The following is a 26,830-nucleotide window of genomic DNA, read 5'->3' as shown; positions in this document are numbered from 1 at the left end:
TCAGGACATCTTGGTACCACAAGCTGAAGGCTGTTACTGTGGGGGACGATCCAGGCTGTCCAGCATCTCTGTGAGTGACCATGTTGTGCGAGTTACTGCTTCTCAATACACAAAATAAACTTAAAAGTTAATATGTTCTTGAGAGAAGTTCCCTCTGTAAGCTGGGTATTTTTAGTTCTGCGCAGATGACGGCTGAATGATGATTCAAAATGCTTTGATCGACCCACTGCTTCACTGTGATACAGCACTCTGAGAGCAGAGCGTTTTAGTATGTTTGAGCAGATGCATCATCGGCTTCCTTCTCTCTCTTTTATGGCAGATTGTGCTTTAATCAGTTCACATAAAAACAAACAAAAACTAGAAAGGAAACAAGGAGACAGAAGTTGGACAGAATAGCAGGGCCGTGTTAGTGTTATCTGTTACAGAACCCTTTTCAAATGAAACAGGGCCTCTCTCGTTGTTTTGCCTTCCAGTAATGCAGTCTCATTCGGAAATTAATATATAGTCCGACTCACCTGGAACTCGATTCCTTCACCAAATCTACATATTTTGTATTTTTATTTTCAGCAAAGGAAAGATGGAGGCTAAATGCAAGTGGGGAAGATGGAGGCACAGATAACAGATCAGGAAAACTGTGGCAGCTCTAACTCTCCCCTCCCTCTCCCACTCTCTACCATTTCTGTCTCCTCTTCTGCTTCCGTCTCTTCCCACACTTTCAACCCCTCCTCCTTTCACTCTCTGCTGCCTCTCCCCTCCCCGTGCTCTCCTCCCTCACTCTCCTCTCCTTGCATGGACCTGCAGTATACGAGAGCTCCACTGCAGTGTAGAGAAGGGCAGAACGGCTGTGTTGGTACGATGCGTTAGAAGATGGTGCATCAGGAGAAACGCGTTTACCAGGTGTGTGGATTTGGGTTTGCGTTGGTGTGGAGATTCTGAGTAGAGTGTTCGTGACATGATTTTCACAGGTATGGGGGATAGGTATCTGCGTAATGGGTGTGCAGCTGGAGATGTCAGCCATAATGGATGAGTGGATGTCTGAAAAGGGAGTGGATGTTTTCATGTGATTCCGATTTGTGCATCTCTCAATAGTCTCTCACTTATATTTATATCAATTTAATCTTTATCCGGATTAACATGATTATAAATCATTTTGAGTCATTGTAGTGACACTTGTCTTTTTTTAAATCACATTCTTGAAGGCTAAAAATAGGTTGAGGTGGTTGATGAATGAAACGGCTTCACTGTGTTGTCTGTGCTTTCCATTCCATTCATCAATATGTACTTACTATGTCTCAAGGTGAAAAATTATGTTGGTGTGAGGAAGGGGGGAGACATCTGGCCATCTGTCGTGGGGAAGCAAAATTGTAAAGTGTCTCACCTGATTCATGCTCTGACATCACATCCTCATCTGAATGTGCGTCACAGAACTTGAGGTGCAGCTTTATAAAATTTTGTGCGAGTCTGACTGAATTTGGATATGATTTTTGGTTAAATATTTACAGCCACTGGAGATTATTGTTGTTATTTTGGTGCTAAGAGCAATCTTGAACTCTAATTTGATTCCAAGACTGAAATTCAAGACTTTCTCCAAAATGGAAGGATTCCTCAGCTTTCATACCATACAGGATTAGGATAAAACAAAAGTGTAGAAATCTAAATGGAATGACATGAACGATGAGAGGAGCTAAAGAGTTGAAGTTGTGAACAACGGTAAATGTCTCAAATAACAATGTAAGAGTATTACTGGCCTGATGCATTGAAAACCTTTGTGAGCCCTTACAAACTATTGCTTACCCCGAGGGACCCTTGAATATAATTTATGCAACACTTGTTGAGAAATACATCAGCTGATGGCGTTTGAGCTGAGAAAACCTTTTTAGCACATGTGTACAATCTGTAAAGTCGCTAGCCTTTGTAATTTTTCAAACAGTGCGAAAATGTAAAGCACAATTCAATGTTATATAGAAAAATCAAGAAAAGAGTGCCATCTAGTGGACGTTTGACTCTCCAACAGGGAATTTAGATTTTTAATATATTTGTGGGTTTTGCTTCAATTAAAAATCAAAACTGCATTTACCACAGGTTTTTGTTTAAATAACATGATTCTTTAAAATGGCAAAGAAAAGAAATAAAGATGAAGAAAAATGTAGACATTAATCCAATTCACATAAAGATGATTTAATGAATAAATCAAAATAAACACACAAATTGTAGAAAAAAACCCGTATATTATGTATTCATGCTTTTCTGCTGCTTTTTAATTTTTTGTCATTTTTTGAAAGTCTTGCTGTAACACAAAATAAAGTTAATACCTTTGATATTCATTCATGACAGCAGCTCAGATCTGACTTCTTGTGATCTACCAGTCTATATACATGGAGAGGCATCTGAAAAACTCAGATCTTTATCATTTAAATCACTGAATAATTGTTTACCAAACATAATCTCTTGAAAGGGTAAAAATACTATTTTTGAAACCTTTAACCATCCCTAATATTATTGCTAGTAAAGCCTTTGTAGCTGTAAGCAATCACTTCAGTCCCTGCTAATGTCTAGGGCAGGTGAGTGGATGTGGCAGTGTAGCAGCCACACTTTTATTAATATCCTTTATCACTCATGCGTGCTTCTTTTTTTTCCTGGTAGGCTCAGAGGAATGAGAGAGAGTCAATCAGGCAGAAACTTGCCCTTGGCAGTTTCTATGACGACGAGCCTGTCATCTATACCAGCTGCAGCAAGAGCACCCCATCCTCTCGGTAGGTTTCAGTCTGTGTCTGTGAGTGTGTTTGGTTTGAGTTTGATCAATGTGCCTTTTTTACTAAATCTAACAGAATTACTGTTCTGAAACTGTCGGTATATTAACTTGAGAAATGGGTAGGATAGCATTAATATTTTGTAAAAGTTTATTTTTTTTAAATATCCACGTATTCAACATATATTACAAAAGGCTTTAATAAAACTCCTGATATTTTGGTTCAGTTTTGATTTGTCACCCCGACATTGTCAGTGACCAACATGTGGTCACCTCTTTTTTTTTTTTTTTTAACCAGGACTTCCCTATTAAGAACTGACTTTTCAAAACAACAACAAAAACATATCATTATAAAAATGTGCTAAGTCACAGTGTTACTTTCTGTGCAAAAACAGACAAGCATAAAAAGAAACATTAAAATGCTGATCCGACACAACAAATAAGAAGTTAAAACATGACAGAAAAAGAAAAAGCTGATAAAGTAATAGTTGAACTTTACTTGAACGATGTTGCAAATAGCCATATTCCTCAGTCCTGATTAAAAGAAGCCAGCAGTTTCTTCATATAGTTTTCAAGGCCTTTTTTCCCCAGAGCTGCAGGGCATATGAACTAGATGCTGCCACTCATTGTTCAGTTCTGGTCCTCAATGAGCCCTATTTGTGCAGATTAATATTTTAAAAGCACAGCAAAAGTGAGTACTAATAAAAATACAAAATCCTTTATAGTAATGATTCACATTCCTAGTATACCTAAAGTATTCTGCTACTTTTTGACAAACCTATCTTTCATCCATCCAACACGTTTATCCTATAAGGATACTACTTATCATAGTGTGTTGGATTTATTAGAGGGTTTAGCTCCAACGTCCTCAGAGGATAAACATGTTGGTACAGTGGCCGACTGAGCCTCCATGCAGTGCCAGCAGTCTGTGGAAATGTATTTTGAATTAGTGTGAGGAGCAGCTGCGTAACTTAGAAGAAAATGTTAAAATAAAAATGGTTGGATTCTGTTTGGTTTAACAGACGGAAGTGTAAAACAGAAAGTAAAATGCTTCCTGTAAGGACAGATTCACTTCAAGGAGACAGACAGGAATTGGATTAAATGCCTTTTCCCTCCAATAAAAGCAGAACAAAGAGGTTGGAGTTCGGGAAAAACTGGTATAAGTCACAGGGTGTATAGTTACCCTCTGACATTTTGCAGAGGAAAATATTCTGACCGTGGCATCAAGTTCAGAAAACATTGCCCGTACCTTTACGCTAGGCTAACTTAAAAAAATAAAACTAAGTGTTTTAGTTGTCCATTCTCTTCTTTTTTTTTGTCAGTTAAGATTATATAACAAAAGCCTCAACAACACAGCCTCATTTGTTTTATTTACATAGTAACATGATGGCTGTTACTATCCCCCAAAACTGACATTTCACATTTGTAATTGAGGTTTTGGATACTACAAAAGGCGTGCAGTGGAATGAGTTGGTTGACATCACGGCCAATAACACCCACAAAAAAGAAAAAAACTCATAACACCTGTGACAGTACTGTTTCGTCATTTCTGGTCAACAACAGCCTTGACCTCTTGTAACTTCTAGACACTATTTTACCCCCTGTTTACCTTATTTAAACCACACCTACCCTCTGACCCAGAGATTCTTTCTCGTTAGCTTGAGGAAGCGCTCTGTGAAAAGAGAAGTGATCCGTGATGCAATCCATTAAACTGGGATTGTGGTATATGAGCCACGTGACCCCCAATATAGATACATTATCATAGGATTTAGCTCTAAGTGGAAATTCCAGCTCCACCTCATCTTGTTTGTGGGATGTATAACAAATTGTTCTGATCCTGGTTGTTGAGTGGTTTCCTTTCAGTAGGGGGTGCCGTGGTGAGATATTGAATGAATAGCGCATTTATTGGTTTGGAAAAGCTGTGGTTGGGGACACTGTGAGGTAACTAGCTTAGCTTTTTTGTTTTTTGATAATTACTTTCAATTTCATTCCCTCCTAATGCTTATCGTGATTTGTTTTAGATCCTGGGAATTCAATTAAGGCCCTGCATACTCTTAATTATTCCTGATTAATCAATTTATTAGCTTTAACATTTATTTGCAATCTACGTTCTACAGCTTGGGCCAGATTTGTTGATGTTGTATTCAAAGACAACCTTGGTAAAAAAGCTACTACTTGTGGATCTATTCAAGAAATAGATCCTTTTTCACTTTTTTTATTTAAACATCTCATTTTAATTTAGTGTCTTGATGGGTTTTAATCATTAGATATGCAGAATTGTTGTTTTGGGTCTTTACATAGACATCAATCCCCCAAACGTTTGAGGTTTTATTGCTGTCTTGTGAAAAAACAAAAAGAAAGAACACACATGGAATTAAAAGTTTTCCCTTTTAACTCTAAGTTTGGTGTCGACTAAAAACCTTCTTATTTTTCCTCTCAGGCTGCAGAGCGGGGTGAATCTGCAGGTTTGCTTTGTCAACGACAGCAGCAGTGACAAAGACAGTGATGCTGAGGACAGTAGGACCGAGACCAGCTTGGACACACCGCTGTCACCGATGGTATGCACCAGCAGATACTCCTGTTTCTCGTGTCCAGCTCCTCTCGTGCATCACAAGCACATTAAAATGCACCCTGGCTGCTGCAACTTTCCACTAATTCCCTTACTTCCTGTGCAGAGCAAGCAGAGTTCATCACTATCAGACCGGGACACGGCAGAAGAGGACTCGGATCCGTTGGACGACTGCAGCGGCTTCTGGCGGGTGCAGAGAAGGCTGCAGGAGGAGGCACGGGTGGCGCTGGCACTGGCTCGACCCATGGCTCGCATGCAGGTGGAGGTGGAGAGGCAAATCCAGCTGCACAGACGTTCGCCTGTTGCCGACCTGGTTAGTCAGCGAGAAAGAGATAAGATTTACTGCTACACCTTTATAAGACAATAAAAGATCCACAGCAAATGAAAAGGGGAAACTAGATGGATGGGTGCTCTTACAGTAAACACAATAAAGATGCCATTAGGGACTTGCTGGACTTCAGTAAACTGTCAATTGTCTGGTTTGTGTGTGTGATGCAAGAGAAAGCCCCTGGTAAGTGAAGGTCAGCAAGTTTGTCCCACTTTTTATAGATGGGGAATATTTGCAAGGCCCATTTAAAGTTGATGAATTCTTGAAAACAACTCGATTTTGTACTGTTCTGATGCACAGCAATTCGTTTGTATGCGTCTTTCAGCTCCCTCATCTGCCCCACATCAGTGAGGGGTTGGTGAAGTGGAACCTGAAGCACGGGGACATGAGGGATATGAGTCTGGGACAGCTGCAAGTCATAACAAATGACTTACACTCACAAATTCAGAGTGAGTAGTCCAAACAACACTAGCATGCATGCAAGCTGTTAGAAACCTGAGAAATGGGAGTTCCATGACCTTCCAAATTTTGTGGTTCCATCCATCCATCCATTTTCCGTACACCCTTGTCCCTAATGGGGTCGGGAGGGTTGCTGGTGCCCATCTCCAGCTACGTTCCGGGCGAGAGGCGGGGTACACCCTGGACAGGTCGCCAGTCTGTCGCAGGGCAAATTTTGTGGTTAACTATGTCAATTATATTTAAAGGCAGTCATATCGTAATTTGCTCTGGTACTTTAGTGGGCAACATATTAGTAAAACAAAATTATTATCAGTTGGCACTATTTAGGGGCTTTCTGAAATATAACATTTTGATCATCTTATGCAGATCTAAACGAGGAGCTGGTGCAGTTGTTACTAATGAGGGATGAGCTGCATGTGGAACAAGATGCTATGCTGGTGGACATAGAGGACCTAACCAGGTATTCTTCCACTTGTAGCAGAGAGCCAGTGTTTCAAATTAGTGAATTTACGTATCTTTGACTTTTGTTCTTTTTTTTGCTACAGGCATGCGCACAGCCATCAGCGGCACCAAACAGAGAAAGCGGTCTCTAAATAAACATCCTATCCACACGTGTCCATTTGCACGCCATCCAGCCTCCCATGCCACAGACTGTTGTTTTGTGTTTTTACTAACTAGAGCCATGGTCATGATGTTTGGAAACCCCCCCCAAAAAAGCCTATAGCATGAACACGCATGCAGTTTATCGTATCGCGTGACTCAGTCTAAAAAGCCCCAAACCAAAGTCAAAAGAGAATGAGGTCAGTAATTTAAAATGGGCACAAATGAGTTGGTGCAGGCTTCTCATTCCCACTAAAGATAAGTCATGTTGTATAATTCTTTGGATGGGGGAATCCTGTTACCCCGTTTCTACAGTATTCTTGTTGTTCTTTTAACATTTGGTGAATTTTGCACAGCACTCTCATTTTTGGGAACAACTCTCTTGTTTTGCCTTTCATCTTAGGACTGAATTAATTTAAACCTCTCAATGTGGCACACCAAACACTTGATTTTGTTGATGTGCTCTGTGTATTTGTAAAGTGTATCATTTATTCCACTATGAGCACTGTATCAAAGCTGTTTCATTACTGAAATTCACTTTTAGCACCTGCTTGCAACATATTTTACCATTTTGTTTCTATCGATAGTGTAAGAACATCAAGATAGTTTAATAAAAAAAAATGGAGTCAAATAAAAGTACAAACCTCCGGATAGGAAATATGCAAAATCATGTTTTGTGCTTTATTTGCTTATGCCGACCATAAAACATGTCAGTTACATATTAACACATAAGAGTCAGAGAATAATCTATTTTATGTGTGTACATGTCAAAAGAGACTTTATTTAAAGAATGATTAAATTGATTAGATGTTTGGTGTTTCCACACTCAGCTTTCTAAGAATGTCTATTCACACAAAGATGAACTTTATATTGTTTGCTTCATTAAGAAATGTACTGTACAATGATTGTAATAACAAATCCAGTAATAAATGTTTCAATTGTGAACTGTTGTGAGCTGCATTCAATTGGATTTCAGAAGAATTTGTGCTTTGGAAGTCTCACGCTCCTCAGAAAGCGCTAATAGAATGTGCGATTTCCTGGAAACCGAAAGGCAGAGTGACGTCAACGCTCATTAACACGTTTATTTTCTACTTTTACAAACCAGCCACTGCTGGGTTTTTATCTTCATTCACACATTCACACTTCTGACTGTGTGACAATTTATGAAAAAGAGTTACAGGAAGCACACGGGAAACCACTCTGATAAAAATAATTAGGTATCCTACAAAAAAATGACATCAGAGGTTCTTGATAAATGGCAACTAGGAAAAATTGGACTGAAAATCAGACTAGTTACAACAGTGATTATAGCTAGAAGAAGACACTTTTGATTCAATATTTCATGGACTCAACAATACTGCTTGAAAAGACACAGATAAACAAAAAGAATGAGAAAAATATCTCGTAAGAAGCCATAGGAAAACCAAATTTAGCTTCAAAGATTCATTCATACCATATTTTATTGAATTTAACTTTTTTTTTAAATGTAGTTATGTAATGTAACAAAAAACCATTATTATACAAATATTGTACTGTATAGAACATAACTTATAAGAAATTTGACTTTGCAATTTGACACCCAGAGCAAGGAGGAACCAAGAACATAACCTCTCACACAGACTATTCATCTTGTTCACCAGTGCAGATACTGATTTCTGGTCGAGAGGAAATCTGACCTGTAACCTACTGTCAGCATGTGACTTTATCTGGCAAAATAAATGTGGACTACTACTGAGAAGAATAGAGATCAATAATTTAGACATAACACCAGTTGTGTCTAATGAGACTAATACTTTGATGCAAGAAAGGACGTAGTTATTACCACGTTGTGACGGCAGTTATCAAGGAAAGGCTGCTTGTTGGGACAGCATTTCGAGAGAACGTTACAAGAAAAAAGTGTAACAGAGTGACAGACATTCAGTCTTATTTGATAAATTAAACTATGGATTCCAGTGAGGCTTGTTCATCAGATTAAAAGTACAATTTGAAAACTGTAGCAGGTATTAAACATACCTTTATGAAGCCCACATTTCGGTATTATAACTGTATGTTTATTGGTTTAGTGTAATATTCTGATCCTAAGTATAAGCCCACAGTCATCAGGCTGTGTCTAATCTATCAGTATAATGTGTTTTACTGGAATTAATTTGCTGACATAAATTAACTTTCAATAATATTCCAATTTATTAAACATGACTGTAATACAATAGTGTAATTGCAGTGCTCTGTTTTTGAAAGTGCTACAGCAAACAACTGATCTCTAGCATGCTAGAGTAATGAATAGAATTAAAGGGTTATTTCCATATTTATCATTTCTGCACTTGATCAGTTCTGGTTCTAAAACAATTTGAAACTTTTTATTCTATATCTCATACCATAAAAAGGGTTCATTTTCAGTTTTTTTTTCATGACAATTTTTTTTTTTTATTTCGACAAAAATAACGTTTCATGACGTTATTTTATAACGTCTTACTGTGCCTGCTGGATTATGGTCAACATAACCATAATAACTGCAACCAATAAAAAAGTGACGCGTGGCCCTTGTAAAGCTCAAGAGCATCTGCACTAAAGTGTTTTAATTAGAACGTCTCATTCTTCAAAATTTATTTGCTGCTTTTTTTCATTTTATGAAAATTTTGACGTGAAAATGTGACCCAAAATAAAATGTTGCTTTTTGACCAACTTTGTTCAGATCACCTTAATGAAGATAAAATAATCCAAAATTTACACGACGTATTATTTCAATGCAGCTATGTGAAAAAAAAAGGTTCAAAAGTTAATTTTAAAAACACAAATAAACATTATATGATTTGTTGTTCATGTAACAATTACATATAAGTGTTCTTGTAATAATATTTGCTTATCATCAAAGTGCACATCAACCTTTGGACCCTTTTCTTATTTTGTAACTTATTTCTTTTTTTCTCTTACAAGAAATTAAATACATCCAGTTTTGCTTTGAAAATTTTTGAATGGAGAATTGTGTAGCAGTATGACTGTGGAGGGTCAAAATAGCATCAACTAATATTCTCGCTTGGTAGTATAAATGCCAATAGTTAACACAAGTAGCCTCACAGATTTGTTATTTCCAGTTTCACCCACTAGACACAAAAGGGCGATTGATGTGACATAGCACTTTCAGTTTCAAGAAATAAAAAAGAGAAAATCCCTACTTAGGGTATAAAACCCTTGAGGATGCCTGAGTTTGAACAATTACACTCAGAGAAACTCAAGTCCAGGATGCCACTCATGAAGCTTTGTGAGTATCATGTGATTTCTCTGTGGATCTCAGCAAGAAAATAATTAGAAGATTAAAGTTGTTAACATTACTCTGTTTTTCTTTTCTTTTATTGCCAGACTTCACTCCTGTGCTGTTGCTCCTGGCACTCAGCTGTCCTGCATGGGTGGTCAGTCGGTCACTGCCACCGATGCCCAACGGACAGATGACCGGCTCCTGTGTCTTTTATGCACGGACGCTTCTGGAAAACATCACAAATCTTCTAGCACCAGACGATCCAGTAGGTGACTTGGTGAAGGTTGAATTCTACGTTGTTGCCGCTGTGTTTGGGGTGCTAAACCTCTCTGCTCCCAACAGACAAGGATGTTCAGTGGAATGAACTGCACCAGGCACAACATGGAGCTGAACTTGAAGACCAGGACGCCGACTGTGTGCTCGCCGCAGGTACAGCCAATACACTGACATCACGTGGCGGTAATTTGACAGTCAAATAATTTATTTATAAAGAGAAATCACAGAAGTTGTGCTGCATATCAATTTTTTTATGAAAGTGGTTTTAATGGGTCTTTGTAAATTGTTTGTCCCACAGGGTTCAGTATGCTCTGGGGAAACTACTTCAGCATTTGATCGGGTAGGCGTCTAAATAGCTACCTAACAAAGTTTTATGTGTTCAAGCATGCTTTTTCTGTCAATAGAATTCAAGGCGTCACTTTTCTTGAGTCTGAAGGTGATGTTTGTTGTTTTTCTGTATAGGAGACATGTATGAGCGACATCGGAAAGGACCTGAGCCACTACTACAAGGTTCTCTCAGCTCTGCCGGATTCTGACGGTACTCTTGGTTCTTCTGTTCTCCTCCCCCTCAAAGAGCTCATGGAGGTTTGTCAATCATTATCACCAGTGCTTTTTGAACTGATACTTGTTGCTTTGTAAGCATTGATACATTTGTACTTCTTTTCATGCTACAAATTGAACTCTTTTATGAAAAAACAAAACAAAACTGAAGTGTTTTTTTTTGTAATTGACAGAATTGCTTTAGGTCATCTAACCCAACAGCCTGGAACTCAGCGGAGGTAAGCCTTAGCTGTTCACTCAAAAACTAGTGAGAAATATATTTCTGATAAACCCAAGCACAACTTTACCAGATGAGCTACTTCCACAAAGCCTTAATGATGCCTTTGTATTTCTTCAGGCTTCTGTGGGCCATTCGAGCGCCAACGGCTTCAATCAACGGCAGCGTCTCTGCAAGATCATGAAAGGCTTCCAAGTCCGCACCATCACGATCAACCGAGCCATTGGCTACATGAGCCTCGGTGAACACACTAACTAAATCCTCACCGATCTCCAGAGCAAGAAACAAGCAGCAACTTCTCAAACAGTTAAACTGCATGCTACTTTAAAAAAAAAAATCCAGCTGTAAAAGAAACACTGAAGTCTATGTTTTATAATAACATTATTTATTATATTTTGTAAGTCTGTGATGATTCCATTTAACATCAAGATGATATGTGACAGTGTACTTTTATAAAGTATATTTTGGAATATGTGATGTTTACATAATGTAATATTTTTTTTATTCTGGACTATTTATTTTAACTATTTATGGTGATGTTGTTTAGTTGGTTCTAAAACTGATCAAATAAACTTTTTTCCTGCATGATACCTGATGTTCTGTCTTGTTTTTAATCATTGATTCTCACTCATTTCGTAAGTCAGAATGATTCAATTTGAAATCAAAAATGTCAATTACAGTTAAAACCTAGTGATTAATTCCAAATACTGGATTTTATAAAAACTGTGCAGTGTCATTCAAAAGAATGTCATTGTGTTTAAATTGTTTTTATTGTTTTATACTTGTGCATATGTATTAATTGTTTTTATCTTGTAACCAAGTTGCTATGTATTGCAAATTTTTTTGCTCAGGTCCCTCTTGAAAATGAGATCTAGATCTCAACGGGGTTTACCTGATTAAATAAAATAAGGGAAAAAAATAAAGGAAAGAATGCATTTCTCTTCGGAGTGTTTACATTATGTCAGATTTAAAATCACAATCCTGCAGAATTGTCAGATGAAAGATAACACACAATTTTCAGTTATTTATTTTCAGCACTTGAAAATCTGAATATGTATCTGTGTGCAATCACAGCTACAAAGACTCTGCACACTACTGCAATTTATTTCTTCACAAAATTGCTCATGCTCAGCAAAACCGATTAGAAGGCACAATTCCTGCCAGAGATTTGAAATTTGGTTTAGGTGTGAACTTTGACTTACTGGAACACATTAATAGTCTTTAACATTCCACTGCAGCTCTGGCTGTACATTTAGGGTAGTTGTCCTGCTAGAAGGTGAACCTCCACACCAGTCTGTAGTCTTTCAGAGTTCTTTCAGGACTGTTCTGTGTTTTTCTTCACCTATCTTCCATTAATGTTGACCGTCTTCCCATTTTGTGCAAAATAATTTGAAAACCAGGCATTATTCTCATATTAAACTGCTTTTATAACAAATCATTTTGATTTCTCTTGATTTAGATAGTGTTCAGCTGAAGTTAAATTATGGATGGAAAAAAACTTTCTTCACCTCAATGAAAGCAAAACTCAAGTTCTATTATTTGGTCAGAAACTTCAGACTACAAATCCAGATCAGATTCTTGGTTCTTTAGCTCGCTCTTATCAGACCTCTGCTAGGAATCTTGGTTTCACTTTTGACAGCTCTCTAAAGCTACATAAACAAGTTAGTTCTGTCGTTAAATCGAGTTTTTACCACCTTCGGCTTTTAGCAAAAGTTAAATCTTATTTCGGTTTTAAGGACTTTGAAAGACTTATCCATGCCTTCATAACAACTCGACTGGATTACTGCAACTCTTTATATAGAGGGATGGAAAAATCACAGATTCAGCGACTTCAAATGATCCATAACGCAGCAGCACGGCTTCTCACAGGAACCAGGAAGCATGACCACATAAGGCCAACTCTGGCATCTTTACACTGGCTGCCTGTCTTTTATCGAATAGATTTTAAGATTCTTTTGTTAACTTTTAAAGTTTTAAATGGGTTAGCCCCCCCTTATCTTCGGGACCTTTTAAATCTCCAGTCTGTGTCCAGAACGCTACGATCAAATAATCAGTTATTACTTACAGTTCCTCGAACTCGACTTAAGAGGAAAGGAGATCGAGCTTTTTCTGTTGCTGCTCCTGTTTTATGGAATAACTTACCTTTCCAGATTAGATCTGCCCACAGCCTGGACCATTTTAAATCGCTTCTTAAAACTCACTTTTATTCTCTGGCATTTAAATGATGTGTGTTCTGTTTTGTCATTTGTGTTGTTGTTTTTGTGTTGTTGTTTTGTACAGCACTTTGGTGCAGTCTTGTCTGCTGTAAGGTGCTATATAAATAAATTTGACATTGACATTGACATTGACATTCAGACTTGACATCAGTCTGTAGCATTGCCTACATTCCTTTCTCATGTTGAGGAGCTGATGTGTGAACATACCAGGTATCATTTTCTCAGAACATAATTATGATTTCATAAGCCCAGTCATAAGATTCCTGAACAGTCTGTAAATGAGCAACTTGACCTGTAAGTTGTGCACGTAGGTTAGTTGAGGGAATGATGTTTCGAAAGGGCAGGTTATCCACTGTCTGTTACTGAAAAAAATGTACTGAAAGTAAATATTTGGTTTTTTTGTGGCTGCTGAGGCTGAGAGAGACCTGTGATGTCAGAGGTGGTAGCCTCTGTGGGAAGCAAGGATTACCCTCATCTAGAGTTTAATTCATCTTTATGAATTCATCTTTATGGTTTAATTCATCTTTATGAATTAAACCGAGGCAGGCTACCTGTTTAAAAACTACTTAAGTTAACCACAAAGTCTCATATTAAAGTTACAATCTGTGAAAGTTTGCTTGGGATATTAATGTTTGAGACTCAACAGGTTGTGAAGCTCAAAGTTAAGAACAATCAAAATTCAGTATATACTTTTGTTCAAGAAAGAAATCCTCTTAAGTCTTCCATGGTGTATTTTGTCATTTACTAATAAGCAAAACATTCTTTGAAAATCACAGCCTAATTAAATGTTTAATTATCTGTAAATGGAGTCATCTGTGCTTCTCATAAATGTGATTTTTATCAACTTCCTAAAATAATTGCCAATGTAATTTTTTCTCAAGAAAAAAAAAATCACCAGATATATATATATAAAAAAAGATGGTAAAAAAAATCACTTTTGGCAAAAAATGACTGAGGAACTTATTTTAGGAAGGTGATAATAGTAATATCACATTAGTAAATAATAAAGCTTTTTAAAAATTTTGTTCAGTTTTTAGTGAATATTAATACTAATCAATATTAATAAATTAATACTGCTCAATTATATTAATTGATCAATCTTAATTTATTAATTTTGATTAATAAATCAATCAATGGAAATTAATGGATTAATTGTAGTAAACAAATCAACATATTCTGTAATATATTTATTAATATTTAATGACTAAATATTAATTCATTAATATTAGTTAAACATCATATTAATTAATTAATAGTAACTGATATTAATATTATTAATATTCTGATTAATAATATTTGATTTTACTGTGATTTTTACATTACCTAGGATTTACAAGAAGACCTTCATTTGTTTAAAGTGATGGTCTCAATCATTTGTTGATGTGGTTGCTATAAAAACACATGATAATAAACATGTAGAAGAATTTTCCTGTAACCACTACCTTGATTGTTTAATTCACCCTGAATGCTTAGCAATGCTTGCGTACACTTCATTTGGAAAGTCCAGTGTCTTACATGCAGATGAGCCTAATCATCACTGTAAAAGGCTTTGGGGTTTTAATAGAACTATTAAAAAGAAGAGAAAAAAATTACTTTAGTTCCTCTTATCCAGCCTTCTTGCTTTATATTGATAGTATCCAGTGTAATCCAGCGAGCAACTTTCTTATCTTCCTAAAAATGACAACAAGGTGTTAAGACGCCACTGTATCAACATCTTTTACCACAGAACTATATCCTGTACATCACCCAGTGGATGTCCCAAAATACCACTCGTAAGAATCTTTCCCAGGCATCCCATGATGTGCCAACCTTGGGAGTGACTAAACGAAGGTTAGTTGCGGGAAGGATGTTTCAACTATGCAGGTTATCTGCATATGTTATTCATAAAAGAGTACTGAAAGTGAATAGTTGGTTTTGTTTTGTCAGCTTTGGTTTGTATTGTTTCCTTGTCATGTGAACAAACTCTTCGGATATTTGTGGTTGCTGAGGTTAAGAGGGACCTGGGATGTAATCTCTGAGAATATATCAAAAGAAAAAAAAAACTGTCAGGTACTCAAGATGTAAAATTCAATCTATTATTATTCCAAATTTATTCACCATATTAAATGATACTAAGCTGCTATATCTGGGCAGAAACCAGAAAACACAGGCGTAAAAATGTTATATCTAAATGTTAGAAAATATTTTATTTATAGCAATCAAATATGAGTTGTTTTGTCTCTGAGAAAAAATAACTGAAGCAATCAAGATGTGCATGTAAGAGATACATATGACGTCCTCTGTATTTTCATAATTGTAAATTATGAAATATTTCAACTTGCTGTGATAATACACATCATGATTTTATTTTAGAAATTTTCATCGGCATCCCATTCATTAATTTCAATCTCACAAAATGTTTGCGAGAAATTTACGTTATAAAAAGTTGCTACAATACTGAATTACACATGTTGCTCTAAATGTTAAGAATTTATTTTTCATCTAACTGTCATATCATTATGGTCTCAAGAAAAGCAACAAGTAAATAGAAGAAGGAAGTTATTTAATTTAACCATTCCAGTGTTAAAATGCTATTTATTAAATTCTGTATCTGGTCTACTGAAAAGTGTATTTATTGAGAAAAGGAAACTAATGAAGAAGTGAATCCTTGGTAAATGTATTTTTTCACTTGTCACATTTTGATTCATGCTGAAACTACAGAGAACTTGCACTTCAACTTGGACTTTAAGACCTATTAATAACTACTTGATTTATTTGACTCGTTTATGTTCACCAAACACATATCATGGTCAAATATTACTATTATATTCTTACACAAATAATTCCTAAAATAATAAAAAATAATCTATCAGTTACATGGCTTGAACCTAAAATGTAATAAAAATACATGAAAGCTGTGAAAATGTAAAGAAAATGTTAAGCATGTTAAGCTTTACCATAAAAGTACTTTTGAATACTAACAATATTATGGGCATTTACTGCTGAGGTCCAAGTGTTTATTAAGTTAATCAATTGTTTAATTATCAATATTTGTTTCTTCGGACAACCCAACTTTGATTTTATTACAAATATGTTTGAAAAATCTCAAAGTCATGAGATTTTCAGTCTGTCAGTTTATTATGTACAAACTGATAGTATTATTCTTGGTTATTACCGTCCCTGTAAACTCCAGAAATAATGTCATACAGCTCTGTTGCCATCTTGTGGACTTTTAGGCGTACAGCACTTATGACTTATGATTAGAATCTAAAAAAATTAATGACAAACAAAAAAAATGTTAAAGAAAAAAAAATCCATTATGAACTTTTATCCAGGGCAAAGTCGAGGAAAAAAACAGTTATGAAGAGCTGGTCATAAATATTCCTCACCAGGTGTGTCGGAGGAGCCTTAATCACCTGCAGCTGCGGACATACCTTCCGTGGATTGAAGGCCCAGTATCTTCCAAACGTGTCTTAGAATGGATCGCAACCTGCGACGAATCATGTCCTGGTGGCTCATCGTTTTTTATTCACTTTTACAGAAGGTCGGCTGGACTACAGTCGGGGTTCACGAACAAGCAGCCCACAAGCTTTGGTCAGAACATATGGGGGAGTCCAGCCTCAGCTGTCGGCGAAGCGCCGGAGCTCAGTGTTCGACCTCGACCAGTCGTGGTAAAGTGCCACCAGATTCTAGTGAGGTTCTGGTGCAGGCGGACATGTTTGACAAGAGCCTAAAGGTGGACGGTGCACATCTCCAACTGGGACCGAACTCTCCGAGCGAAGGGGCAGGATGCGGGCCGGTCCAGTCAAGTGACGAAGAGTTCACCATTCTGGCCCGGCTGACAGACTGTGGAACCAAACTTTCTGTAAGCACCGACTGCTGCAGATCGAAACTATGAAAAAAAATCTTATTCAAGAAGTGAACATTCACGTGTTTTCAGTTTTTGCTTGAATGGCGCCTTAAGCTACTCAATTCTTCTGAGTTAGTTGCACTTTATCTGGATTTGTGTTTCACAAATGGATTAAAAGACTCGTTAATCAGAAGAGTTGGTTAAATATCTGTTTAAAGATTTGACTCATCCAGGTGATTTTGTGTTTCTAATGCACTGTTTCACACAAGTGTAAGAGTTTCAGAATTATCCAGCTTACGTCTGACCAATGTAATTTCTAATAATTTGTTGAATGAAATATGACCCAGTGTTCAGTATTTTCTTCCCCTCCCCCCCCCTTTTAGGTGAAGGAACATTTTTAAGTTGTCACAGAATATATGACTCCGTTACTAATGCTCATGTAAAAAAAAAAAAAAAAAAAATCATGCCACTGAGACTAATGCACATGCATTTGCCATTTCCCAGTCAACAGAAGAGAAGATAATCTATTCCAATGTTCTGGCCTACTCACCAAACCTTCATTAGATGGATTGCTCAGACTGGATGGAGCAGCTGTACCAGTTGAATGCAATTATGACAGGTGAGTACTTTATATTCAAAATGGTGGATAGTTGTTGCCGAAACCATATGATCTTCTAGTGTACAGATTGCATAAGCCCCACTGTATTTTTAAAGGCATATACATTCTTTTGTTTCAGGATGCCATCTCTTTATATCCCATCTGGATTCCTTTTACCTCCATAGATTCTGTAGATGGCCAGATATACTTCAGTCTGCAAATTATGAGTGGTATTACATGGGTTTTTGTTGTTTTTTGTTTTTTTTCTCGATATGGATTATCGGATGAGCTACAGAGCACATTTAAGGGAAAATAATAGGTTTATTTTTACTCCTTTTGCAGATGATTGGCAGTATGAGAGGGGATCTACCACATTTTTTGTGGGTGATCTCATTCGCTTTGAAGTATCTATTATTATGGGTCACCACATACCTCTTCGAGTTTATGTTGACCACTGTGTTGCCACTACAACTCCCGATGCAGAAGCAGCTGTAAGATATGATTTCAATGAGCATTATGGGTGAGCAGTGACGGTCTATTTTGCTGCAGCATTAAAATATACAGTTGTTTCTGTAAGTTATAAACTTGTATTTGTCTCAATGAAAGTTGATGCTTTCCTGACAAACTCCAATTCTTATTTCTTGCCAAGAGTTGAGGAGCACAAGCTGAGGTTCCAGCTAGTGGCCTTCAAGTTCTACCAGGAACCCAGTGACCAGGTTTGTTGTTTTCTTGGTATTCCATACACATAAATTAGTGAGACAAATGTTAATAACTACCTAATTAAAGATGTTTCTAAGTGCATCAGCATCATTAAAGTTAATTTACCAAATAAGTTATGTGAAATATCTTGCTATGGCCTACATAATTATGGGAGAAGATTAGCTTTACTGAATTGTACTACACAAACTCATTGGCAAACTTTCACAAGGAAGTGAGCAATGAAGCCTTTGCAAAAGTAGCTAATTTTTAGCTTATTCAATAGATGGCTGGATGTAGAAAGTTTTGTGGAAGAAAGACATTTGTCAGATGAAGCAAACAAGCAACAGGATAATAAAATCTGAGGAAATTGTTTAGTGAACCCTATCTAGATTGAGGTTGCAAGACATGGTGTCGCAGTCCCTCAGACCCAAGAAAACACGGAGAGCTTCGACGGGTGCAGTAGATTCGTGTTTACTTCTTTTGAAACCAAGTTTGTTGAATAGCGCTGAATACACCGTGCTCCAAATACACCGTGAAAACTAAAAGAAAAGAAAATACATTTGCTTAAGTGCCTTTGTTTGACACAAAACATGAATACATTACATAGTAACGCTAACTTTACAAACTAATGCGGTTCTAAAGATGCACCTCGCTCCGCTGTCCAAGGGCTGCAAAGTTTATGGTGGTAAAGTCCGTACTGTGCTGCCTTTAGCCTTTAGCCAGTTCTGAAAATGTGCGCTACAGTCCAGAGTCATAAAGATGAAGAATATCATCCTCTTCCTCTTGTCCGTGGGATATTTCAGCCCAAAGTGCTGACTGACAGGAGACTAGCAACACTTCCTCTTATTTTTCGCTTTAAATGAAGGCACTAACTCAACGTGAACCAAACTACAGCACCCCCTACTGGGTACTATGGGTAACAACCTACAATCAGCATATATAATGGAACGGGCATTTACACATGGAGTGCACAAGAAGTGTTTAAAATACCACTGTAGATGTATCCATGTCTGAAGGATCATATATGGGCTAAGAAAAAGGACTAAACTGTTGCAAGCTTCCTCAGACTTATCAGGTGAGGAAGCCTGACAATCTGTGATTTGGGGAACCATTTCTTCTTCATTTGTTGGGCCTGCTGAAGAGCTGCATAGAGCTGCTGATTCTCTTCCCCTCCAGCAGAACTTGGCACCTACTGACATTTCCAAACATTGAAATGCCTAATTTAAAGACTGACTGTGCATGATGGTCTGGCATTTTGACTTGAGCTAATCCTCACAGAGAATCTGTGGAGTCTTAATGAAAGTTGACACCAGACCAAAGGAATGGATGAGCTGTAGACCACTAGCAAATCTGTGACACTTGTAGAGCCACAGACTATTCACGTTCGTCCCATGTTGCATTGATGGAGTAATTCTTAAAGTCCCAACCAGATATGAGGGCATAATGTGTACAATACATGACCAATTCTGTAGGCTGACATTGCAGTCTGAAAAGCTTTGACTTGTTTTGTAATTTTTTTTTGAGATTATGAATTTTCATAAGCTTTATGTTAAAATGTTTGAAAAATGTATCCAGTTATGTAATGAATATGAGTTTCTCCTTGAATTTATTTCATGCAATTTATTTCACGTTGGATTCATCTGTATGTTTTGAGAACTCTGTTTCAACATATTTAGTCACATTTTTTCCAATGACATTGTGCAACATGTAATGTAACTCTAACCTCCTGCCAGTTTATGGACCTTGGTATAAATTGCTATATCAATTTATTTAGCATTGGATTCCCTTGAAACCACACAGAGAGACGTGTACATGTAAAGAATGCATTGTTTGCTTCACAGATACAAACAACGCATCTCTGACAAGAGCAAAGATTCATCTGCAGTAACTTGACACTGACTCGTGTCAATTTAGAAGACATCCAGACATGCTTTTAAGGGCCACTTCCTGCCATTACAACCCACAACCTAATCATGCAGTCACTTTATCGATTATCTTTGCTAAGGCTATGACGTAACACAAAATGCTGGTTTCAACATTGCCAGTAAAACGACCCCATACAAATTTAGCTCCTTTCTTTTTTTTTTCTTCTTTTTTTCCCCCCTTTTTTTCTGGGCAAAATTAAAGCACAGGTGCAGCGCTATTGTGTTTTGTAAAATTCAGAAACTGCCCAATGAGTAGTGATCCCCTCCCCCCCCCCCCCATCAGTAAAAGGACACCACGTTGAGCTTTGTATCGACGTCGCAGTCTAAGTGGATCAACGCATTGCACTGCGCTGACCCAGCTTGACCCACAAGTGAATACTAAACCTTATTGCAAATGGATCTTACTTGCGCTCTTGCCAGAGAAGAGTTTTAGACTATTTGCAATTTAAAAGGTCTACGTCAGCGCCACAGACAGCGTGACCCCCCGCCCATTATTTTTCCCCCCGGAGGGCGTGTACGCTGTCCGTGGTCCTGAAACAATCCCACAGCTCTTCTGGACATGACTTTCCTCACGCCATTTGGGATTTGAAGACCATTTTTCTTTGTTTCCACGAGTCCAGTTCTCGATTAGGAATTATGTTCATGAGTGGGCTTACGACTTACCAACACACTGAATGCCTGATGCGTCGGAAGGACTTCTGAGTACAATAAAAAGTTAAAGCCGGGCTTGTTGGAATAGTGTTTTTTTGGGAAAAGAAAAAAAAAGGGCTGAATGCCAATTGTTGAAAATTTATGGCTCAAACTGGTCGCTTTGTTTTTCCGCTGGGCATGCGGTGACTCGTTGGTTCTCTATTTCTATGTTTCAATCCAGGAATCTTTCGACGCGTAGATTTTTAGAGCTTAATTGTTTTGTTTTTTTGTTTGTTTGTTTTTTTCCGGTTCCGATCCCAGCAGATATGTTTTCCAGCATACGCCGGACACTGATAGTTTTCAGTATTTGCCTCCTGACCCGCACACTTGTTTCCTCGTACCGAAGATGCGAACTGAGCATCTGCAGGGACGACGAGATCTGCTGTAAAAACACCACGCTCGTTCCTTGTTGCAAACCTCATGCGGACAAGACTTACTACAACATCGCCATGGTCACCCGGAAACTTTCAGGGGTGCTTATCATGCTGCTCCTCTTCGCCCTGGGCTACTTTATCCAGAGGATGCTATGCTCCAAATCTAGGCAGCACAGCCCGCCGCAAAACGGACAGCCGCCGGTCACTATGTCACAGGAAATGCTCATGGAGAGCTGTTCGCGGGACACCTTGGCTGATCCACCTCTAGCTTCTGCTGCAGATGTGACTCTCCCCACATATGAGGAATGTAAAGATCTCCCGACTTACGAAGAGACCATTAAGGACGGAAGCAGAGGACGAGCGGGCCCCTCCAGGATGAATGACGCCGATGTTGTTTGAACATGCTTGAACTTTAAGAAGTCATTATTTGTGATCTCCAGCTAATGTTTCTATTTTATGACTTAAACTGCTTACGTTTTGAATTCACCGTATTTCCTTGTTTGACCAATGTTATGACATCATTTTTTCTTGATTACTGATCAAAGTAAAATCAGTTGACAAATGTTAATATTTCTCCCCGTGGCTTTTTTGGGAAAATTTCCAGAAGGGTAATAGGAACACACGTCTGTTGTTCTTTTGAAGTTTAAATAATATAATTCTTGATATTGCGTTATTGAACAACGATTAATACCAGCTCAAGCTAGAAATAGTTGGTGCTACAACAATATTTCAGTACTATGGTTGTCTCTTTGAAGATGATTTAATTTCCATACACTGTTTTAAAAATTAATAACATTTACAATATATTTTAATCATTATTTCTGAGCATAAATTATGTAATATCTTCAAAACATTGCAATAGAGTAAGAAGTTTCAAACAGATTCTTACTTATTTTCTATGTTTACTCAACTAAGTTAGTTACATTTAAACAACGCTCTATCATTTTGCCCTTCTATCTCTTTCTATAGTAAAATAATACAAAACCAGGTTAGGTTTCTCCTTTCAGTAAAAGAATGTTTAAATATTGTAGCAATAAACATATTTCTAATAAACTGGACACAAAAGAAAATGACTTATTTTTTTAATTTAACCTGATTTGCCCTATTGAGATAACAGATCTTGTTTACAAACCTGGGCAAGATAGCAGCAGCACAGTTCAATAAGATTTCACAACAGAGTGGTAAATTAATAAACGTCTAGAAACACTTTCACACAGGCTCAGCCACCACAACTTTAAATTAATCCGAAATATTTTTGCCGATGCGGTTAGTGCAAGAGTTTCCCAAGCATCAGATGTCGAAAACCCAAAAGTTTTCTTTTGCACTTCATACACTCGGAATGACCGTTTTCAAAAATGTCCATTGAACAATGAATGTACTTTGTGTATTCATATTTCAAAAGGGGCTGTTTAAGGAGCATCCAGAACCAGCAAGGTGGACATGCTGACGATGTCCGTCCACTTCTGTCTTCTGTTGAATACCAATGTAAACGTCTAGGAGAAGTTGCATAATCAAAACAAAGTAATTTATTTCATTATAATCGAACCACTTTGAAACATGACTGGAAATGCAGTATGCTTAAAAAGTAACTTATTACGACATGTATTGTTCTGTGAACTCCACAGAACAATTATTTGCATAATATGACTGCTAAGTTCGCTGTTGGCGCAAATAAGTTAGAAGAGTCTTACATAATAAGCTTATTGATATTGTCTTTGACAGCTCCAGGCTAAGGGGGGAGTCTGACCATTTGAACCACTCGCCTAAAAGCCTCCTCGACTCCGAAACCCGTCGAAGCGGAGCAAGGCTGAACGAGCCAGTCCCGACCCACGCACATCTCCCTCATGTTGAACTTATCCTTCATCTCGGTGACGGTCAGCGCACCGCTCACGTCCTGCTTGTTGGCGAGCAGAATGACCGGGCAGCCCCGCAGATGGTCGCTGCGCAGCGCCTTCTTCATCTCGCTGCGCGCCTCATCCATGCGCCCAAAGTCCGAGGCGTCCACCACAAACACTACGGCTGCCGCGTTTTGGTAATAGTCCTGCCAGTGTTCGCGCATCTTCCCCTGACCACCGACGTCCCACACGGTCACGGAGATGTTCTTCCTGTTTTTTCTGGCGTCCAACATCTCCACATTAAAGCCGATCGTCGGGACGGTGGAGACGCCAACGTTGTGTTTCATTTTGTAGAGGAGAGTGGATTTTCCAGCATTGTCCAGGCCCAGAAGAAGGACTTGAACCTGTGGTTGTTTGGAGATCGGGTGACCCATGGCGGCGTGAATTCACACAGACGCTTTAATGGTGTGAGGCGCAGCTGCATGACCGGCCTGGTGTACTGTTTGCACAATGCGTTGCCCGGAGTTTAATAGATAAGCTATTATCTCGGTGCTGATTATGATTCACTGTACACTGACAAGTCGCGGAAAAAGGGGCAAAGTTTCGACCTATCCTTCATTTATAGTCGAACGATGTTTCCACCAACCAGAAATAGTTTCATTCTTGACAATATTTCTTTAACCATTTAGCTTACATGCTGCTAAACATATGACTCAAAAAATATGTATGTATTTAGACAGCATATTTTTATGGGAACATTAATGGGTGATTAGGTATTTGTTTAACAGGTAGTGACGGTTGTTGAATAAATGGCACCCTGCCATCCTCTTTGTGGTCCTAAAAGCAGAATATTACTTTTCGAACTTCACAAATCAAAACTGTGTTTTGAACAGTCTGTAATAATTCAAGTTTGAGTGCCCGAAATATGATGGCTTTTATACTTTTCTGTATCTATTGTGATCGAAACACCAAAACAAGCAACTGAACTTTCCCTTTTCTCACAACAAAATCAATAAGGATTTTATTCACTTTAAAGTAGGTTTTAGAAAATGTATGCATACAGAACCATATACTTCAACTCTGAGCAGTTAAAGTGCATTTGAAACCACAAAAGTAAAACAAAACAAAAAAAAAATCACCAGATTCCATCAAAAGAGAACAATTTTTTTTTAAATTTATAACCAAATTGGAATCAGTAAATATGATGCTAATTTCAGCAATTCTAGCACTGTTGGTGTGCAGACATGTCAAACAGCCCTTTGGGGTAAACAAACATATCTCTGCTCCTCCAAGTGTCAGAAAGTACTATAGTCAACATGTGACTGTGACAATAAATTTCCATTTTTTAAAAATTTAAAAATCCACTCAACACAGTTTTAATGACAAATCCAATTAATCATAAAATATTTTAAATATAAGCAATATTTGACCATCATAATACAAGACTATAAATCTTTACGCCTTCCCCTTGCTTAAGTATAAATCAAGTTGCATTAGGCAGCTAAACTTCAATGAAGTGTGGAAAATGTTATTCAGGGAGTCTGTGTACTCAAAACAACAGAGGCTAAAATGTTCAATGTAAACACTGGGGTCAGACACACCACATCTTTCAGTAAGAAATAAATAATTTAAAAAAACACATATGCACAAATAATAATTAAAGTGAAAACAAATGTGGTCTGACTTTAAAAAAAATGCACCAGTTCTAATTCTCAAGGTTTTACATTCAAACTAAAATATCAAAACATAATAAATACAAATCGGTTGTATTTTTTTTCTTTTCAGTGCTCTAGCAATGAATATAAATAAATAAAAAGGAGAGAAAAATAAATAAAGGTTAGGTCAGACTTTGGAAGGTTCTACTGATACACATTCCAATGAAAGTGGTTCAAGCACTTTATCCGACTTGACTTCTCTTTTTGTTTTGACTTCTTTTTAAAATAATAAAGTATATTTTACTCAAACGATTGTATCCATTGCAAAATCCAATGGATCAATGCCCAATAAATGACCAACACATGGCAGTACACATGTAACACTGACTTTGTAAACGCAGGCTTCTGCTTGCTCAGCGTAACCCACAGTAACACTTAAATCACTGCAGTGATCGGTGCACAACCTGCTCCCCAGAGACTAACAGGCCTTCACGCTCGCCCCGCTCCACAAGCTGCAGAGTAGCTGAACATCAGCCTTAGGGAACCCAAATGAAAGGAACCTGAACAGAAAGGTATTCAGTCACATCTCGACTGATTCTTCCAGTAAAATCCATGGCATTCCATTGATCGAACTTTCTTCCCATCAGGATCGGGTCCATTTTTCCCTCGGTTTCACCCAGACGCCACCAGTTGGGTTATCCATCACATACACCAGTCCCTCTGTGTCACAACGACTCAGAGGCCAGGAGTGGGCTGAGGATTTCTCCGTGGTCTGGGCAGAATGATGTAGGCATCTCACCGGAGAGGGCACCTTCCTCTGAATGTGGACAACGGAGGATGGAGTAGGATCCATTTTCAGGCTCATGTCTTCTGGACAACAGCGGTGGAAAATAACGCGGGCTTCAACAGAGGATTTGGATTCGTGTTGTCCCATGCTGGTTGAAAACTCAAGTGACTTACTGACAGCTCCCAAAATGAAGTAAATGTTATTCTTTCTTTTCCTCTGTAGTCAATACCCTTCTGTTCTTTCGCTTATATTTGCTAAGTACACACGGCAAAGTAAAGTGTTCCGGTAACACTGAAGTGTGACACATTTGCTTATAGGGCTGTTAAGACACCAATGTGGGGGCGTGGGCAGTGCAATAAGCTCATGTTCAGGCTATATTAAGGCAGTCCACCTGCTGCACGCCGTCTCCGACCTTGAGTCAGAGGTGCCACCAGGGGGGACAATGTCCACGCCTATATATATAAAAAGGCTTGTTCCAGTTTTTTTTTGTTTTTTTTCATGGTACAGTGACCTGCGAAAGTATTCACCTCCTTTAGATTGTTCTGTGTTTTGCTACCGATCAACCTGGAATTAAAATGGAACATTTTACGGTGTGCATAATTTCATTTACACAAAAACTACAACTTTGAACATTCCATTTTCTTCTTTTTTGAGTTTGCTTCTTTTGATGCGTCACTCTAAGATTGTTAGCGCTGTCTTCCCATTTGGGCCCCCTTTACAAAACTTATTGAGGTGCTTGAAAAGGAATAAGGAGTTGTGTACTCTCCCTTTCAGGGCGAGGATGCAGGGATGACATTGAGAAGAAGCTATTTCTGGCCTGACGGGAGCATAGCTGGTGCGGTCCGACAAGATCATGTGTTTCCCAGCTTTAGCTCACCAGTAGTGACTCATGTAGTAGCCACTGTAAACTGACTGATTTACAACAATGTGTTTATTTAGACACAGCGTCCTTGTTATTAGCACACAGCTTATTCAAATTCCAGAACAGGTGATAAAAAGCACAACAGGATGCCTTTATGTGATGACAACTGCTTATGTTTTCATGTTCTGTTCTCTTGAGCAAGGTATTTAGAACTAACAGGTTCTAAATACCTGTTATCTTACACATGCTTTTATCTTGCCACATGCGAGATAAAAACACTTATACAAACATCGACATGTAAAGTTCTAGAAATTATTTTTCTGGCTTCTGGTATTATAGAATTGCTAA

General features: G+C 37.9%; 3 protein-coding genes and 1 pseudogene across 3 annotated transcripts; 3 read left to right on the top strand and 1 right to left on the bottom strand.

The window, feature by feature from the left end:
* Positions 1–742: 742 nt before the first annotated feature.
* On the top strand, positions 743–7,650 carry LOC114147139 (schwannomin-interacting protein 1-like). Its single transcript, XM_028021700.1, has 7 exons — positions 743–897; positions 2,644–2,753; positions 5,190–5,307; positions 5,425–5,631; positions 5,972–6,095; positions 6,472–6,565; positions 6,651–7,650. Exons 1-7 carry the CDS (start codon positions 868–870, stop codon positions 6,700–6,702), a joined length of 735 nt encoding a protein of 244 aa, XP_027877501.1. The 5' UTR covers positions 743–867; the 3' UTR covers positions 6,703–7,650.
* A 2,047-nt stretch (positions 7,651–9,697) lies between these two features.
* Positions 9,698–11,447, top strand: LOC114146366 (uncharacterized). Its single transcript, XM_028020327.1, has 7 exons — positions 9,698–9,710; positions 9,970–10,223; positions 10,301–10,387; positions 10,533–10,574; positions 10,697–10,819; positions 10,969–11,013; positions 11,133–11,447. The coding sequence occupies exons 1-7, from the start codon at positions 9,698–9,700 to the stop codon at positions 11,268–11,270; spliced, it is 702 nt and encodes a 233-aa protein (XP_027876128.1). The 3' UTR covers positions 11,271–11,447.
* Positions 11,448–15,085: 3,638 nt separating this feature from the next.
* Positions 15,086–21,742, top strand: LOC114146244 (zona pellucida sperm-binding protein 3-like; annotated as a pseudogene).
* Positions 21,743–22,408: 666 nt separating this feature from the next.
* Positions 22,409–26,082, bottom strand: arl14 (ADP-ribosylation factor-like 14). Its single transcript, XM_028019945.1, has one exon. The coding sequence runs from the start codon at positions 23,610–23,612 to the stop codon at positions 23,073–23,075; it is 540 nt and encodes a 179-aa protein (XP_027875746.1). The 5' UTR covers positions 23,613–26,082; the 3' UTR covers positions 22,409–23,072.
* Positions 26,083–26,830: the final 748 nt, after the last annotated feature.

This window comes from Xiphophorus couchianus, chromosome 6 (genome assembly GCF_001444195.1).
Source record: "Xiphophorus couchianus chromosome 6, X_couchianus-1.0, whole genome shotgun sequence".
Taxonomy (NCBI): Eukaryota; Metazoa; Chordata; class Actinopteri; order Cyprinodontiformes; family Poeciliidae; genus Xiphophorus; species Xiphophorus couchianus.
This window is presented reverse-complemented; position numbering and strand designations above follow the sequence as displayed.

Coding starts and splice junctions, on each gene's coding strand:
- LOC114146366 (XM_028020327.1), top strand. Junction 10,388..10,532: donor CGACTGTGTGCTCGCCGCAG/GTACAGCCAATA, acceptor TTTGTCCCACAG/GGTTCAGTATGCTCTGGGGA. Junction 11,014..11,132: donor CAGCCTGGAACTCAGCGGAG/GTAAGCCTTAGC, acceptor GTATTTCTTCAG/GCTTCTGTGGGCCATTCGAG.
- arl14 (XM_028019945.1), bottom strand. CDS start 23,612: ATGGGTCACCCGATCTCCAAACAACCACAGGTTCAAGTCCTTCTTCTG.
- LOC114147139 (XM_028021700.1), top strand. CDS start 868: ATGGTGCATCAGGAGAAACGCGTTTACCAG. Junction 2,754..5,189: donor AAGAGCACCCCATCCTCTCG/GTAGGTTTCAGT, acceptor TTTTCCTCTCAG/GCTGCAGAGCGGGGTGAATC. Junction 5,632..5,971: donor GTTCGCCTGTTGCCGACCTG/GTTAGTCAGCGA, acceptor TGCGTCTTTCAG/CTCCCTCATCTGCCCCACAT.